Source organism: Phaenicophaeus curvirostris, chromosome 8, assembly GCF_032191515.1.
Source record: "Phaenicophaeus curvirostris isolate KB17595 chromosome 8, BPBGC_Pcur_1.0, whole genome shotgun sequence".
In the NCBI taxonomy this organism is placed as follows: Eukaryota; Metazoa; Chordata; class Aves; order Cuculiformes; family Cuculidae; genus Phaenicophaeus; species Phaenicophaeus curvirostris.
The window spans coordinates 29,811,385-29,829,713 of record NC_091399.1 but is presented as its reverse complement, the minus strand read 5'-3'; the positions used below and the strand labels follow the sequence as shown (position 1 = coordinate 29,829,713).

The window sequence follows — 18,329 nt, the reverse complement described above, 5'->3', positions numbered from 1 at the left end:
ACTCTCTTTCAGTGGCTACACTATGATTTCTGCCTTGTGCTCTCGTTCATCAGATATTCTTGCTTTAATCTTTCATGTGCGTGAGACAAAGTTCAGCCACTCCTTTTTAGATGATATTTTTTTTCAAATCTTATCTTCAAAGAAAATTGGATCCAATATAGAGGTGAATGTCATTGCTTCCAGTGACTTCAGCCATTCTGATTAAAAAATTTCTTTTTACATTTTACAATATGTAGGCAAGGTACATTTTGGAGTAAATGCAGTTGCCTTTATACTTAGATTTCCAAAGAGCTGTCTCATTTCATCTGGTGAAAGAGATGCAAATGAAAAATTTTTGAGACATATTTGTATTTATGTATCCAAGTACGATGTTTGCTCTGATTGCAACAATGGGATATTATTGCTTTGCATTACATTTGTGAGCTTCTATATGTAAAAAATACCTCCTGGGACAGATTGCTGCCTATCAGTTATTTCCCCTTCTTGGTTTTGTGCAGTGGCTGTGCCTGCTCTTGTGCTTTGTCCCTATGCTTACGGACTCGCATCCTATTAAGTTCAATATTTTTTCAATTTATCAGGATAATTGTGAATCCTAATGCCATCCTCCAAAGTGCGTTTTGTAACATTTTACATTTTAATCAGCATTCTCTCTCTTTATCTATTGCAGGGATATCTCTGATTTCAACTTTAGAGCTGCACCTTGCGTCCAAAGAGGGGATGGGCAGCTGGAGTGTGTGGGCACTTGTTCACCTGGGCTTCCCTGGCTCAGTGGCTTCAAAGTGGGTGCCCTACCACTGTGCCCCTGCTAAGACAGCCTGCTGACTGAGCTGCCACTAGACAAGCACTGCCACATGAATGAGCTTAAAAGTATTTTGAAAATGCATGTATTTTGCATTATGAATTCAGATTTGTTATTTTTTTTGGTGGAATTCATTACAAAAGGAAACATGTAGCATCCTCATTGAGATAATAATGTTGGGTTCAACAAGTTTCTGATTTTTTTCTTCAATATTTTTCTTCCTGGAAGACTTAGTCTCCAAAAGTCCAGGTTTTCAAAGGAACGGGAAGTTTGAAAACAGAAATAGCATTTTTAATCTATTCTGCTTTTGAGCCCAGAAAATCATGATTCGGTTAGACTGAAGTTTGGTCCGATGCTTGTTTTTTTCATGTGCTTTTTTTTATCAGACAGTGTGGTGTATAAAGTAATCTGCCACATTCTAATATCTCTGCTTACCCACCCCGACCGGCTAAGGGATATGACCAAAGGAAGTGATTCTCCCTCTCTACTTCATCTTGTGAGACCTCACCTGGAGTCCTGCATTCAGTTACAGAGTCTGCATGGGGCAGTGCTCCTGCTGTTGCTGTGACAGGTCACTGCATGCCTCTGCTATGTTGAGCTCCACCACATTGGGTCTGTTCAGTGTACAAAGATGACTTTTTGCATGGAAAATTGTCACCCTGACACATTCCTTAGCTGCTGTAGCTGAAACAGTCCTAGCTGCGTAACCGAGGTGAGATGAGTTTGCAGCTTTTACCCAATGAGCTTTTACCCAGTGACCCTGAAATACGATTGAACACAACTGAAGAAATTGGTTTTTATCAGCTTATTACTTGCCATATCACAAGAAGCTGTGACTGAGCAACTTTGAGTCAGGTGCATTTATTGTTTTTCTCCTTGACCAGAGTCTCGTCAGGAGGAATCATTGCTTTCCCTCAATTTATTCCAGGTTATGGAGTGACCTAGGTTTTTATTCTCGCAAGCTATCAATGCAAATCCGTGTCAGGGTGGAAATCCTTCGGTATTTTTTGTGTACTCAGACATAACAAAGTTGTAATGAATTCAGGGTGAAACTGGATGACGCGCTCATGCCCTTTGTGTTACCAGTGCATGCAGGTGATTTCTCTATTTTATCATTTCTTTTGAAATGGGATCTTACTGAATCATAGCAGTTGCTTCAGGGCATCACAGAGGTTTTTCTCATAGGAGGAATTAATTTGTGGCTTGGATGCCTGGAGCACCATGAGGTATGGAGGTTGGAGGTGAAGCTGACTGATGGAAGTGTCTTCTTGAGGCTGCTCGGCTAAGCAAGTGCCCCACAGCGGGCAGGTTTTATTGATGGCAGCTGGATGTGCTGGCACAGGAGGTAGGAGAAGATGCAGGAGGGGTTTGTAGGGGGCTTGGAGGTAGCTGTGGATGTACTTAGAAGAGATACAGGTGAAGTGGCAGAAGGGGTGCATGGGCAACTCCATTTGCAGAATCCTGTCACCTTCCCTGAAGGTGTTTAAGGCATGTGTGGACGAGGTGCTAAGGGGCATGGTTTAGTGTTTGATAGGAATGGTTGGACTTGATGATCTGGTGGGTCTCTTCCAACCTGGTTATTCTATGATTCTATGAATATACTGGCCTGTTTTTTGCAGCTTCTCAGTTACAGATGTTCTGAGGACACCCTCGGTGTGACTTTTGCAGTGGGTTGGTAATATGCACAGAGTGAGGCGTCTTAAGTTATTTGTATTATTTTTATTATTTATTATGGGCACCCTTTGTTTATTTAAAATTAAAATTGGACACCTCTTTGTTTGATATAACCTTGCTAATGGGCTCCCCAGTGACTGGGCTTACAGTGTTGGTAGCCTAGCATGGTGTATCCCACAAGAAAGGCCCTCCCGTTTCCCACGCTGCTTTCTCTCTGCCTTATCTCTGCAGAGAAGAGCTGTGTGAAGTCAGCCGCTCTTACCACACAGCAGCCTGTTCAGACGCAGGAACCAGAGCTGACATCACTGTGATGCTAATTGCAACAGCAGCATTTGGGATTTCCCAATGTGACACTTTCTACCCCAGTAATGATTCCTGCAGAGGCCACCTCGCTAGTGTCCTCCAGTGTGCCTCAAGCATACAACTCATGTCATTTAGCCAGCTTAGGAAAATCAAAACAGAAGAGAGAACTCCCCATTTCTAACTAACAGGAATCCTCCTTTGCAGCTTTAAAGGAAGACACTTAGGACCCCTGTAAAGGGGCTGCTGTGTTGGCTGCAGCCTGGCCAGACCTGCATTGTCTCTTACTAATCACAGGTTTCCTCTCCAATTCCCATTTCCAAAAGGGTTTAAAACCATAGGTGTGACAAAGCAGGCAAGCATCAGCAACAGAAAGGAACACAGCTGCTGTTACAGGAATAGTTATTGGTTTATTAACACAAAAATTACAGAATATTTTGCAGTTTAGGCAGAATTTCAGAGCCCAAACTAGATCAGTGCTTTCAACAAAAAAAGAGACACAATGAGTGCAAGAAGAAAGAGACAGAGAGGTCTGCCGTGGGCTGTCCCTGCTGCAGGAGGGAAGACCTGACCTCCAGGCACTGAGGAAGGTGTGTGAATGACCAAGCAGGGCTAGGAACGGCCACGGATTTGGCTAGAACATGAGTGCAAAGGCAGGATTTGGAAAGGAGGATGCTGGTGGGACCTGCAGATGTTGCCGGGCCAGGCCAGCTCTCACAGTGGGGTGAGGAGGAAGCCAGTGAAGAGGCATGGCCGTGTCCACCTGCTCTGAGGTCAGTCCTTGTGGAGCTGATGGCAATGGGTCTGCGTAATGCCATCCAGGCTACCCAAGCCCAGGCTGAAAAGAGCTTTCGGCTGGTGGAAGAAGCACAGAAATAAGGAATCCTCATTCCCGAATCCTGCCCTGCACCTTTTGCCTCAGAGAAACATTGTCCCATCATCTGTTTGGTCCCTCCCTCCAGTGAAGGCAGGATGTTTTCCAACATCAGCGGATTTTCTTTAGGTACAGGTGAATCCCGTTCTTGGAGCGAAGGATGATATGAGGTATTTTGCAGGGAGGCCTGGAAGGGTCAGGTGAGAGCTCGAAGCGGAGCAGGGTCAGGGCCAGCGCCACCTTCATCTCGTTCATTGCGAACTGCTGCCCGATGCAGTTCCTGAGATAAAATAGAGCAGTTCAGCCACCCCATCTCTGTGCTGGGCACAGCAAACCCCAGTGACATGATCACAGCACTCTCACACCGGCACATAACCCTTCCCTTCTGCAGCTCTGGGAGCTCCAGGAAGCATTTTGGGTGGCAAATGCAGGGATATGGGCTCAGCAGGGGAAATTGGGGGCCAACACAGGGGTAGAGGGCCTCCTGGATGTTTGTTCAATGAGCACGGAGAGGGAGGGGAGTTAGGGAAACCAGTGGAAAGGCCAGAACTGAGGTGGTGGGTCTCCAAGCAGGAGGATCTGCAATGTGTTTGCCTTGTTGAGGTGAGGACAGGGTGAAGAGAAGGACTGGCAGGAGGGGACAAGGGGGAATCAAAGGATGAGGGGTGAGATGGGGTCTCCACATCAAGGAGAAGAGAGCAGAGGAGTGCAGGATGCTGTAGGCTCTCCACATGATGCCAGTAGGGTTCTCAGCAGCTTGGGGAGCCCATTCCCTGTCCCTAGGAGGGGCCTGGTCACATTCAATTCCCATTTTGCCAGTATCAGAACCCCTCTGAAGCACAAATGCTTTCTATATGCCCATGAACTATTTTATGTCGCGGGGCCAGGACTTCAGGTGAAGGTCTCTGAAAGCACTTTGCGAGTGCTTCCCTGACAGCAATCATAATAAGAGCACGTGCTTCCTGGGCTGAGCAGTTTCTAGGGATGCTTGTTTTCTCTCCACACTACTCCTTCAGCGTTCAATACACTATACCTCATTCCAGCAGAAAAAGGCAGAAAGGCGTGAGAGTGCCTGCCAGAGATGTTCTCTGGGGAAAACCGCGAAGGGTCAAACACCTGGCAATGAAGAATATGCAGCAAGAAAAGGAATAATTATTTGAGGAATAAAGACCGGTATCTTAAAAAATGCTACACACCATAATTTCTGAGCAACCCCATTGGAGAAAGGATTCAAATTGAGATGGACTGAAACTCAAACCCTAAACTCCCTTGGTTTCTGCTTGGCAACAGAGTTGCCAAGATAAACCAGACATAGCTATGGTGGAAGCTGAGGAGCTGGGATTCAGGTCACTACCTATAGGCTGAGCAAAATCTTCTTTTTATCTGGCAATACAAGCTCTTCAGAGCACTTTGTCTCACTGTTTGGGCAGCATCCAGCCCTAATGCTGCTGTCTGATCGCCCTCCCTGACTGAGACTAACACAAGGCAGCCACATCTCTGCATGATTCCTGTGGCCAAAGATGCTCACCAACAAGAGGGGTTTCTGCTCTCCTGCTAACAGACGAAGGCGACATTGGAAAAGGCCCAACACAAAGGGGAAAAATTATTAGAAAGGCAAAAGAAAACTCACCGAAGGGTCTTTCCATATCGCGGGGTTCCTGTGAATGAGATAAATGCTTATCGCAGTGATGCTGCCTGTAAAGCAATCACAAGTTGGAGAAAAGGGCTCAGTGACAGAGAAACTAAATGGGAGGTTGCAGTGTGCTTGCATAAAGGTCCTTCTAAATCAACATGGTCTTATCTGCTAACTAGAAATCTATGAGATTACTCTCATTGGCTTCAGAGGAAACTAAACTGTTTCCAGTTCTCTATTTATAAGAAGGCAAAAGGTGAAAATTAGGAAGGCACCGGCACTGTAGGCACATTGATCCCCCCGCTGACACTGGCTGCTTGTGTGCCAAATCAGAGGAGAAAAGCAGCAGCACAGGGCAATTCCCATGGCACCAGCTGGGACAGCACAATCCCTGTCCCCGCCGTACCTGTAGTTTGCCAAAATGGGTGAACCATGAGCCAGGATGTCAAGGCACTTTTGGCACAGGCAAAAAAAACTTGGTTGCTCTATAGCAGTGGTGGCAGGAAGGATGTCACAGGGATGCCACCATGCCTGTTGATGGGGTGCCAACATCTGCACAGTCCTCTCTGGATGTCTGTGCTGGTAGTCACAGAGGTAGGGCTGCCATCTTTGCTCTGCAGCAGGCAGCGAGGATGGGGCTCACGTCCAAGAGCACGATTTTATGAAGCAGGAATAGGATTTACAGACCTTCTGGCAAGGTGCGTCCATCATGGAAGGTGATGGGTTTGCTGAGCTGCCGGGACACACCGGGCACTGGTGGGTAAAGGCGAAGGCTCTCCTTGATGCACATGGTGCTGTAAGTCATCTTGCCCAGGTCCTCCCTGCCAGGACAGAGCAAGGCTGAGCTGCACACTCCCCCGCTGCCCTGTGCCAGGAGGACCCTGCCCCACGGCCACCAGTCCCCTGGGCAGACCCTCTTGCAACAGACAGGGCGTATGGAGGAACCCACAATGTCTAACCAGGGGCTGCTGCAAGCTGGGGTCCCCAAGACACCTCTGAACAACCTTAACAATCTCTGACCAATCTTAAGCGCAAAGTGACAGCAAAAGGTGAAAAAACACAACTAGAACCTCCTGTGGCAAGAATCAGGAGAGAGCAAGGGCAATGTCAGTGGCTCAGGTCTTGGCGTGGCATCCAGCATGAATGGATGTTTCTTCCTGTGTCTGTCCTGGCAATTGGAGCCCTGAAGCCCTGAAGAGCAGGGAGTCAGATTTAGCTGAAGGATGCATTATCTGCTCCATCCTATAATGTCCCCGTGCATGCAGCAACCTTACAAACGTATTCCTTAGCACCCTAGCCTTTGAGCCTTGAACACATGGCTCACCTAAAAATAAGTTTACCAGCTGAAGAAATGTGAATCCTTACCACTGAAGTGTCTCCCGGTCTCCCAGGATCCCCTGGACCTCCTCTCGGCACCGTGCCTGGTGCTCTGGGTGCGATGCCAGGCAGTAAAAGAGCCAGGAGATCCCACTGGCTGTCGTGTCATGGCCCTCAAACATGAATGTGTCCACCTCGGCACGCAGGTCCTCATCAGACAGTCCAGCTCCATTCTCATCCTAACAGCCCAGAAGCACATTCAGCAGCACATCTATACATACTTACATATAAAATATTATGTATTTATTATAGTGTCCTAGATATATATAAAAAATGTAAAAAATATATATATATAAATTCTAAAGGAGGTGGTTGAGTCACCATCCCTGGAGGGGTTTAAAAGATGGGTAGATGAGGTGCTCAGAGACATGGTTTAGTGGCAGATAGGAATGATTGGACTTGATGATCTAAGAGGTCTTTTCCAACCTAATGATTCTATGATTCCATGATTCTACAGTATCCTAGGAGGGGTCTCTTTTCCTTTGCTTATAAATCCCTTTATCCTCACCACCCTATGCCCAGCAAGACTATGAAATCCCTCTGCGTGTTGTATTCCCCAGAACAGGTTGCCAACACTCACCTTGGCACACAGCAGAATGTCCAGAAAGTCCAAACGTCTCTTCTTCTGGATCTTTTCAAATTCCCTTTCATCTTTAAGGGACTCCTTTCGCTCCTGGATCACCTTGTCTGAGGAAGAAAGAAAAGGTTCAGCAGGAACAGGACATGCTGGGCTGCAAAACTGTCCTGCCAATGCAAAGCTCACTCAAGGGTGGTGACTACTTCTTAGTTCATGACGCAGTTGACGTGTGCTTCTGCAACTCAGGCAGTTTGGTTTTTTCAGCAGCACGGCAACAAATGCTGTACACTTTGCCATCCTTTCCTGCAAACTTCTTTGTCCACAGCTTATTTCACTCACCCCTCCTGCATAAATATCATGCCAGGACTAAAAAGGGAAATCGTCCCTTGCATTGGCATTGCCTACAGCACCCATCTCTTGTCTTACCAGTCTCCGATCATTTAACAGGAGTGTTCCCAGAAGGGAAATCATCTGTTAGTCCAGTTTAATAATCCAGGAGCTGTGAGACCCCCTTGCTTTATGCCTAGATTGGATCACGGCCATAGGCTGATGCTCTGCTTGCATCCTGGTTCCGAGCCTCTGGGTAGGATCACTGCACAGGCAAGGACCTAACTCAACTGCCTCTTCTCAGCCATCACCCAACCTGCTCAAAAGCTTTGGGAGAGGATGAAGGCAGAAAATACCTGTGTGGTCATGAGCGAGCTGGCAGACCTTCCTGAACCGATATCCCTGGGGGCTGAGCCAGTAAATTATATCATTGTGGTAGGGGAAGATGCGGAGGCGCTGGTGCACCATGAGGCACAGGTCATAGACGGCCTGGATGTAGGCGTTTTTCCTGGGGAGAGGGGAATGGTGGAACTTTGTAGATTTGGAAGCATTGTGATAAGTAATTTGCCCACTTCCCTTTGGAGCTGCAATCTTTCTGCCAGGGCTTGGGGCAGCCAGCACTGACCTGTCGGTCTGGCAGTTGCTGTGACAACTGAAGGCACATTTCATGATGCTATCAAGCGTCATCAAGCTGATGTGTTCGAAGAGCTCCACTGGTTTCCCATCTGTGATCAGCCGCTCCCATTTATCCTAGGGTGCAAAGGAGACAGAAATGAGAAGGTAAGGGACAGTTCCGCGTGCTTTGCATTCACCTTCTTGTCAATGAGTGCCTAGCTAGGGATACATCTGAGAGAAATGGGAAAAAAGAAGAGGATCTTATATTTGCCATCAAAATCTCAGAGGAGGAAAGCAAAGAGCAGGATGATGAATAAATATTTGCCTCAGGCAGCTGCTACTCTTGAGCCCTGGCAGCTGTGAGCCCTGGTACACCCTACCCCAGGGCAAAGGCACCCCAGAGAAGCCCAGGATGGGGGAATTGCTGGGTGAGGGGGCAAGTTATTATATTAAAGCAATTCTTAGGGTGCAGTGTGCATCCTGCACAATAGCAGCCTATGTTGGCATCAGGCTTCACTGAGTTTGTGTTTTCTGTTTCTCTTTCACAAGCACATATGACTTCAGTGCCTTTGGTGTCTAAGATGCAAGGCTCCATCTCAGCATCTCTCTCTTACTGTGTTTTTCCAGCACAGGAGCTCTTGCTTAACTCCTCCCAAAGGGGATCCCTAGAGAAACTGTAAATAGTGCCTCTCTTGCCTAGCAAACACAAAATGCTGTTGAATCCTCTGTCTCTTTGAGGCTGCAAGGAACCAGTGAACTCAAAAGCTGAGAAATGGAGGAGATGGAGGAGCATGGTCACATCTGAGCTCCTGCAGCATGAAACCAGGCTGGGAAGCAGTGCTTATAAGGACAGACTTACGTCCTTAGCACATACAATGATTGCCACCTGGTGGCATGGGCTCCCACAATGGGTTCTTTGCATGGTTTCCAAGGAATTATAAACTGCCAGACACCAGTGTGCAATGCGAAGGCTCTCCTGGCTCTCCAGCCCCTGACTCCTGGGGGCCCCCTGGGCTGGTGGGATGGAGGACAGCTGTATGGAACTGCTGGGGAGGTTGGATGGAGGGAAGTAAAGGAGAAGGAATAGATCTGGCACCCAGACATCTGCCAGACCATGTGCACAAAGCCTGGTGCCCCTCACCTGTAATTCACACTGGTTTCCACCATGCCCAGCACCAATGGGTGGAAGAACAGTGCAGTTCCACTGTGTATTAGGCAAGGCAAGGATTGCAATCCAGTCATGAGTATGTCAACTGTAAATGATACCCCTTAACCCTAAGTCACAGTATAGCTCTGCTCCAATTTATTATGAACCTTTATTTTCTTCACTTCCTCATTTACATAAACACCCCATAAGAAGTTGCAGTTGGAATTGAGATTATGCACAGCTTGGGGGTGGAAGTAACATTAATCGTCAAATCTTACCCACAGAGCCCAAAGTAGTACCAGAAACGCAGTCCCCCCAGGGAGGCTCAACCTGCTCCTTCCTTCCAGCCTAAGGGATTTGTGGTGGCTCAGAAACCTGGACAGGCACAGCCTGTCCTTACACTTACCAGTTTACAAGTAAGAGCACTGCCAAGAAAACCCTGCTCCTGCATTTACCTCCTAACCAGTCAGGATCGGGGAAAAGAAAACAGGGCAGAGAGAGGAGCATCAGATATGAGTCCTACCAGCATCACATTAGTAGACTCTGCCATCAGGGCCACATACGGTTTCAAGACGTCGTAATGAAACCCTGGAGTCAGGAGTTTTCGATGTTGGTGCCATTTTGGCCCATGTAAGATCAGCAAACCGTTCCCTGGGGAAACATAGGCAAGGCAAGTTTTGCTGGGCACAAGCAGGCTGCTTTCACCTGCCTGTGGACACAACCTCTGCCTGCAAGGAGCATCATTAAATCAGCTGTCTGAGCTGCTAGGAGAATTTCTAAACGTTGCCGTCAGCTCCAGGGTCCCCAGGGTGGAGCAGAGCCCTGTTCACTGAAGTGACACAGCGCTGCCTCCAAAAAGAAATGCCAGCACCGAAGTTGGGAAGTTGAGATCAGCAGATGCACTTTTCATTGATCCTCCACTGAATCGAAACTTCTCCTATTATCCCCCTTTGCTATCTATGGACATGTACATTTTTCTCTTTTGTATGTATGACTACGTCTGAACTTTCTTTCCTTGAATGACAAGAAATAGCATTATTTAGTACTGTTTTCAATAAATGTAATTATCTCAGGAAGCTTTTAGCTATAACTACACCAAGGAACAAGCACAATGCTGTTTCTTTACAGTGTATTCTTGACTAACTTCAGAGTCATTCCTAGGCAAAGCCCTGGGAACACATACCGATCCATGGGACAAGGTGTTTATAGCTCATGTTATCCTTGGGATCTGTGAAAAAAAACAGCAAGAAAAACAAAATAAATGGTAACTGTTTCAGTAACATCAACCCACTTTTTTTTGCACCTGAAAAGTCCCTCTGGGCTCTCACTTTTGGTTGGGAATGAAGCAGAATTGGTGGCATCCCTGCAGAACTCATCAGTATTTCATAATTAAAGATGAATTCATCAGTAATTCATCATCAAGTATTTGGCCCAGCTGTGAGGAATATGTACAAAAGCAGATGCCCAGACTGGAATAAACAAGGATATTGGTAGTCCAAAGTCTGTGCTGCGTGATGAATGATTAACCCTCCCAGGCAGCACTGTTTAGCACCTTTCTCTGGATGCACTAAAGATGCAAAAGATGCCAGGGGTCTGAGCTGAGAAAATAGTTTCCAGCTGTCTTCTCCTCACTGGGGTCAGGCACCAAGAAGATGACCTTTCAAGGAGCACTTAAGGAGTCTGATTTGACAGCAACTGATTTGGAGGGACCCCTGTCACTCCCATAGCCCTGTGCCTGAAGGACTAGGGGCACAGCATGAAGAAAAAATATCTCTCTGTGACTTTAGATGACTTCTGCAAGACAGCCCCTCTGCAAAACTCTGCCTTGCTGTGAATTTTTAGGCTGGCATGGGAAATCTGAAGGCTGTGGTTGTTCCGCCACAGCTGAAGGCATTATTTCCTCACCTCCTCTGCCCAACACAGCCTTGGCATATTCGGGATCACTGATAACCAGAAATGCCGAGAAATTCCCAAACCAGACAGGGTGAGCATGTAGGTACTTCTGTGCCCAGGTCTCCACCTTGAGCAGCATCTCTTCCTCATTTTGAAACTGTAGTTGTGGGGAAATAAAAAGAGAAAGACTACTTAGATTCAGAGGAAAAAATAAATCATCTTCCAAAACACTGTCTTAAAAAGTCCAAGGTCTTTCGGAATACAAAACCAGGTAATGGCAAACAAGTGGTTGTCTCTCTGGGTTTGCAGAGCATCAGAAGTAGAGATGCTTGTTACTTTTAAACCTCATATAAAATAATTCTTCCTTCTCAATTGGCCCTAACTCTGGACAACATCCTGAGGGACAGTGGTGGTGTCTATCAGTGCATGCATGTTATCTGCTCTTTTTCCGTGGTCACTCCAAAGAAGACTCAGATTCACCCCCAACAACACCTGCATTTTGTGGCATGCAGATATGTTCTCATGTGCACATGACTGAGTGATTAGCACCCTGTAGTCATGAGAAAATACAGCAGGGCTTTCATGGCAGCCTCCTCCCCATGTGAGGAAGCAGTAACCTGTAATGAGGTCCCCCCTCATTCTCCTCTTCTCCAGGATGAACTGACCAAGTGACGTCAGCCACTCCTCGTACGGCTTCACCTCTAAACCCTTCACCAATTTTGTGGCCCTTCTCTGGACAAGAGGTGGACCATCTCTGGTCCTTGGAAGCTGCACGGTAAGGAGCAACATCAGCACCAGCAACACTCTTTGAAAATGATCACCACTTTACTGTTTCTATAGCCAGTGCTGTTGTATATTAAACAGGCAATGGCCAAAGAACGAGTGGAAAGATCCAAAGTCACAAGCAGAGAAAAAAAATATCACAGATACAGAATTGAGTAACAATTCCCTTTTCTTTGAACAGAAACTACTCTGCCACAATATGCAGAAGAAAGGATTTTGGTGAGCTAGGGCTGACACGTCTGCTGCTTTGACTTGAAGCTTTAAGTTTAATTACATTACATGAAGCTGGTGAAGGGGCTGGGGAACAAGTCTTAGAAGGAGCGGCTGAGAGAGCTGGGGTTGTTTAGCCTGGAGAAGAGGAGGCTGAGGGGAGACCTCATTGCTCTCTACAACTACCTGAAAGGAGGGTGTGGAGAGGAGGGAGCTGGGCTCTTCTCCCAGATGACAGGGGACAGGACAAGGGGCAATGGCCTCAAGTTGCAACATGGGAGGTTCAGACTAGATATCAGAAAGAAATTTTTCACAGAAAGGGTCATTGGGCACTGGAACAGGCTGCCCAGGGAGGGGGTGGAGTCACCATCCCTGGAGGAGTTTAAAAGACAGGTAGACATGGGACATGTCTAGACATAGGGACATGGTTTAGTGGCAGATAGGAATGGTTGGACTCAATGATCCAAGTCCTAATGCTAGAAGCCTTTGCATCCAACCTTGTTTTAGAAGCATTAGACTCTGTGCTACCAAGAATGACCCCTGCACTGGCAGATGGTGAGATGGGTTTAATTGAGAGGAGAGGTTATTCCCCAAGTGAGTAACCTCTACCTGCTGTGTCAAGCACTCCCAGGACAGAGGGTATAAAGTCCTGTGGGCTGCGGAAGACCAGGAACCTGGTGATTCTATGATTCTACATCTGCACACTGGTGTAGAAACCAGCCATAAAGTCACCCTGTTGATTGACTCAATTATTTGCTCAATTTCTTTGGTGCTGAGCTCAGCTCAGTTCGGCTACTGTTTCTCAACCTGGGAGATGGCTTGTACACAAGTAATCACCCACGTCAGGTGTGTCTCCAGAAGATGCTCAGGAAGCAAGGGGTGGCTGCCAGGGGACTGTGCAGGCTGCGTGGTGGCATGGCCAGACTCTGTGCACCGGGCTGTGCCCTTCCCTGTGAGCTGTGAGGGTCCCTGCTGCACATCCCATGTGTCTCTCGCATCCAGCAGAATGACAAACTACATCATGTGTTACTCATGATAGAAAGTTATTACTCAACTTGTCTTGCTCAAATTCAAGATTTTGGACTTATTAAAGAGAACCACCAGTTTCTCTGGTTGCAGGCATTAAGTTTTGGGGTGAAAGGAGGCAGCCCTCCCCAACTGCTGGCAGCTGAACACATGAAGGTCCCTTTGATATGTCTGCTTGTGCTTCCTCCTGTCGTGAAATCACAGAAAAGATAAATGGAAGTAATTGGGAGATGCTGAGCAAGACTCGTTGGCAGAAGTCCTAATGCTAGAAGCCTTTGCATCCAACCTTGTTTTAGAAGCACTGGACTCAGTTTGTGCTACCAAGAATGATCCCCGCGCTGGCAGAAGGTGTGACAGGTTTAATTGAGAGGAGATGTTACTCCCCAGGTGAGTAACCTCTACCTGCTCTGTCAAGCACTCCCAGGACAGAGGGTATAAAGTCCTGTGGCTTGTGGAAGAACAGGAACAGAAAGATCCTGCTTCTTAAACAGGGCTCCAGCTACCAGGCTCTATATGAAAGACCATCACTTCTACTTTATCCTCTCTTGAAGGGGTTAAAAGAAAAGCATAACCTCTGCTTGGGTCTCAGAAGGAAAGATAATAGCCTGCTCTCAGCCTGAAATGCAGGTTTTGAAATGGATCCAACACTAAAAGCGTCTGGGAAAAGGTGCTTAAAGGTGCTTTTAAAGACTAAGCAATAGCAAATGAAACAGAAAACACAGGAGTGAAATCTGGGCTGGAAGCTGCACTGTGCTCAGAATCAGGCTGGCTCCTTTCCTTCAGCCACCTGCACAGGGCAAAGAGCTTCAGAGGGACTGCCAGCTTCCCTGTGCCCAGGGGGCAGCTCCCTGCTCTCCTCTATTTTCCCACCAACCATGGCCTTGGGGAGTCACTTTGGCCAGCTCAGGGCTGGCACTCTGGGCTTTAAGTAGCGCTGCTGCAATGAGACTGAACAGGTCTACACGACCTCTCCTGCTATTTTAATAGTGTCTACCGAGTGATTTGGATAAGTAGAGACCCACCCACAGCATAATAAATCATCTGAGGTACTAATCTGACCTAAATCAAACCCAGCAATTAATCACTTGACATTAACAGAATAGGAAAAGTCAGTGCTCTCCCTGAACACAGCTCTCGGATCCTCCTCTGAGGTGTGTGTAAACTTTGTATTCAGCAAGCACCCAGACCATTGCCACTTCCCTCATTGGCTCAATGAACTGCTGGGCTCTGGGGAACTCAGCAGCATTTAATCAGCAAATGATTAAATTTGCAAAACTGGAATTCTTCAAAAAAATACTGTCCAAGGCAAAAGTCGAGCTGTGAACAACCTGGGAGTGAGCAATCAGCACAAATGGTTAAATCATATTCCAGGATAGTCACAACTGAAAAACAGGCAAACATACTTTATTTAATTGCAGTTTGTTTTAAAGTCTAACTGGCAGTGCTACAAAGCCCTGAACTGGCCCATCTTCATGCTTATGTTGCCAAAATACTGACTGTCCTGTCCAGCACAGCAAAACTGGGGCTGCCATGGCACAGAGACAAACAGATCCTTGGAGGTTACTTCCAGATTTCCCAGCTACTTTTCTGTGTGCCAATTATTTAACGTGCCACAGATTTGGCCAGGGCAGTGCATCAGCAGAGCCCAAAAGAGGTCAGGGCAGTTTGAAGCATCCTTTACCACGTCTGGGGAAGCCCTTCACATCAGGCAGCTCAGCTACTCCTTGCAAACCTGTCAATGAGTTGTGAGGCCAAAGCAGCCGCACTGATCACAGAATCACAGAATCACTAGGTTGGAAAAGACCCACTGGATCATCAAGTCCAACCATTCCTATCTGTGCAGGCAAGAACATACGCTGGGAAATACACATCCACACCACGAGCACCCAGAACAAGGCTTATTTATATACATGGTTTTAGTTAGTTGCGACTTTAATGCAGCCTTAAAAAAAGCCCCTGTGCTGGATGCTAAACCTGGGATGTGTTTCGTAGCTGAAACATGACTCAAACCAATCAATGCGCTGTCTGGTTCACTTGGCTGTGAAGCCAATGCAAGCTGGCAAAGGAGAGAAGGTGCTTCTGGATGCCAGGAGCAGGGTAAATCTGCAAACACCACACAGACAGCTGCAGCGGCTGTACCCTGACTTTCACGGCAGCAGAGAGGTGACAGCAGAACCCGCCCCAGCAGCTCAGCTGCCTCCAGCACCAATGGTGGGTTAAAGCCCGGGATGACCTTGCCTCAGCCGCATTATATTATTGCTTTCTTTCCTTGCTAGCCACCTCTTTCGGATAGGACATCAGAAAAGATTTCTTCACTGAGTGCATTGTCCAGCTGCCCAGGGAGGTGGTTGGGTCGCCATCCCTGGAGAGGTTTGAAGGATGGGTAGATCACAGAATAGAATAGAATAGAATAGAATAGAATAGAATAGAATAGAATAGAATAGAATAGAATAGAATAACCAGGTTGGAAGAGACCCACCGGATCATCGAGTCCAACCATTCCTATCAATCACTAAACCATGTCCCTTAGCACCTCGTCCACCCGTCCCTTAAACCCCTCCAGGGAAGGTGAATCAACCCCCTCCCTGGGCAGCCTGTTCCAGTGCCCAATGACCCTTTCTGTGAAGAATTTTTTCCTAATGTCCAGCCTGAACTTCCCCTGGTGGAGCTTGAGGCCATTCCCTCTTGTCCTGTCCCCCATCACTTGGGAGAAGAGCCCAGCTCCCTCCTCTCCACAACCTCCTTTCAGGTAGTTGGAGAGAGCAATGAGGTCTCCCCTCAGCCTCCTCTTCTCCAGGCTAAACATCCCCAGCTCTCTCATGAGGTGCTTAGGGATAAGATTTAGTAGTGGACAGGTACGGTTGGGCTTGATGATCTCAAAGGTCTTTTCCAACCTAGAGATTCCACGATTCCACTGTGCGTTTTGCAGCAGCCTGCATGTGCCGTTCTCTGGGCATCACAAGCAAAGAAAGCCGTTTGCGTGGCCGAGAAAAAGGATGCTCAGCTTTCCCTTAACGCCGGGGAGCGCGAGAAGCGGTTCTCCTGGACCACGAGGCCGAGTCGCTGCTCGGGGAAGCTGCTCCCCTCTCTCCCTCCTTCCCTCCCCGGCTCCAGCCCTACCTCATGGATGTGGCCGAAGAGCCAGTGGGTCGGGTGGCCGGGGAAGTCAGCCAGCGCCCGGATCAGCTCCCGCCGCCGGTGGTAGAGCTGGATGGCCTTCAGCAACACGCAGGTCAGGCAGAAGACGGCAGCCAAGTGCAGCACCCGGGAGACATCCACGCCCAGCCAGGAGAGCTTCATCCCCGCGGCAGACGCGGCGCCGGCTCGAGAGGAGGCGCTTTTCTGCGGGCGGAGGCACCGCCTGCAGCCGGCGAGGGGCGGGGGGGCCGGTTCAGAGTCCGACCCGCCGCCGAATCACGGCTCGGCTTGTTGCGGGGAAGCAGCATCCCGGGGGGACCTCGGCTGTGCCCGCAAGGGGGGCTCGGGGGTGCCCCCTGCCCCGCTTCCCCGCTGGGGTGAGGGATGAGGAGGGAAGGAAAACAAGGCCAGATGCCGGGTCCTGCACTTGGGGCACAACAGCCCCGTGCAGCTACAGACTGGGAGAAGTCTGGCTGGAAAGCTGCCTGGAGGAGAGGGACCTGGGGGTTTTGGTTGACAGCGACTGAACATGAGCCAGCAGTGGCCCAGGTGGCCAAGAAGGCCAATGGCATCTTGGCTTGGATCAGAAACGGCGTGACCAGCAGGTCCAGGGAGGTTATTCTCCCTCTGTACTCGGCACTGGGGAGACCGCTCCTCGAATCCTGTGTTCAGTTCTGGGCCCCTCACCACAAGAAGGATGTTGAGGCTCTGGAGCGAGTCCAGAGAAGAGCAACAAAGCTGGTGAGGGGGCTGGAGAACAGGCCTTATGAGGAACGGCTGAGAGAGCTGGGGGTGTTTAGCCTGGAGAAGAGGAGGCTGAGGGGAGACCTCATTGCTCTCTACAGCTACCTGAAAGGAGGTTGTGGAGAGGAGGGTGCTGGCCTCTTCTCCCAAGTGGCAGGGGACAGGATGAGAGGGAATGGCCTCAAGCTCCACCAGGGGAGATTTAGGCTGGACATTAGGAAAAAATTCTTCACAGAAAGGGTCATTGGGCACTGGAACAGGCTGCCCAGGGAGGTGGTTGAGTCACCTTCCCTGGAGGGGTTTAAGGCACGGGTGGATGAGGTGCTGAGGGACATGGTTTAGTGATTGATAGGAATGGTTGGACTCGATAATCCAGTGGGTCTTTTCCAACCTGGTGATTCTATGATTCTATGATTCCCCACTCCCCCAGCCACCCCAGCCCAGCCTTGGGGCACCCACGGAGCCCCAGCCCCTGCTGCTGCCAGCCAACACCAGCACTTCGGGGCTTTTATAGACTCATAGAATGGTTTGGGTTGGAAGGGACCTCAAAGCCCATCCAGTTCCAAGCCCCAAGACATGGGCAGGGACACCTCCCACTGATCAGGCTGCCCAAGGCACCATCCAACCTGGCCTTGAACATCTCTAGGAATGGGGCTTCCCTGGGCAACCTATGCCAGCACCTCACCACTCTCATAGTGAATAAATTCCTCCTTACATCAAGCCTAAATCTGCCCCTCTGCCGTTTATACATGCTCCCCGTCGTCCTGTCACCACCACCCTTTATGGACACTCCCTCCCCAGCTTTCTTGTGGCCCTTTTCAGGTACTGGAAGGTGACTCTAAGATCTCCTCGGAGCCTTCTCCAGGCTGAACAACCCCAACTCTCTCAGCCTGTCCTCGTGTGGAAGGTGCTCCAGCCCTCTGATCATCCTTGTAGCCCTTTTAGAGCGGGGATAAAAGAGCCTGGCTGAGTAGTGTGTGTGTGAGAGCGTGGGAAGCCAGCACTTGGGAAAATTACTCCTCTAAACATGTTTTTTTAGGGGGGGTTTAATGCACACACGGCTGAAGGAGAAAATAGGCATAGCCTGGGCTTTCTCCACCTGAGGTCTTCATCATTTATGATGAAGAGCCACAAAAATGATCAAAATAAATACGATTAGGAGGGCCACAAAAACATCAAAGGCCTGGAATGCTGCCCCTGAGAAAGGAGGCT

General features: G+C 48.6%; 2 protein-coding genes across 2 annotated transcripts in view; one reads left to right on the top strand and one right to left on the bottom strand.

The window, feature by feature from the left end:
- Positions 1-3,028: 3,028 nt before the first annotated feature.
- On the bottom strand, positions 3,029-16,594 carry LOC138723702 (cytochrome P450 4B1-like). Its single transcript, XM_069863042.1, has 12 exons — positions 16,356-16,594; positions 11,229-11,373; positions 10,507-10,551; positions 9,847-9,974; positions 8,187-8,311; positions 7,918-8,069; positions 7,238-7,344; positions 6,646-6,836; positions 5,968-6,101; positions 5,278-5,342; positions 4,681-4,763; positions 3,029-3,927 (listed from the first exon to the last, which is right to left on the bottom strand). The coding sequence occupies exons 1-12, from the start codon at positions 16,533-16,535 to the stop codon at positions 3,759-3,761; spliced, it is 1,524 nt and encodes a 507-aa protein (XP_069719143.1). The 5' UTR covers positions 16,536-16,594; the 3' UTR covers positions 3,029-3,758.
- The window catches only part of MKNK1 (MAPK interacting serine/threonine kinase 1), a 107,465-nt gene continuing 92,504 nt past the window's right edge, over positions 3,369-18,329 (top strand). Inside the window, exon 1 of the mRNA XM_069863047.1 lies at positions 3,369-3,378. The gene's annotated coding sequence lies outside the window, so the exon portion shown is untranslated. The remainder of the gene's footprint in view (positions 3,379-18,329) is intronic.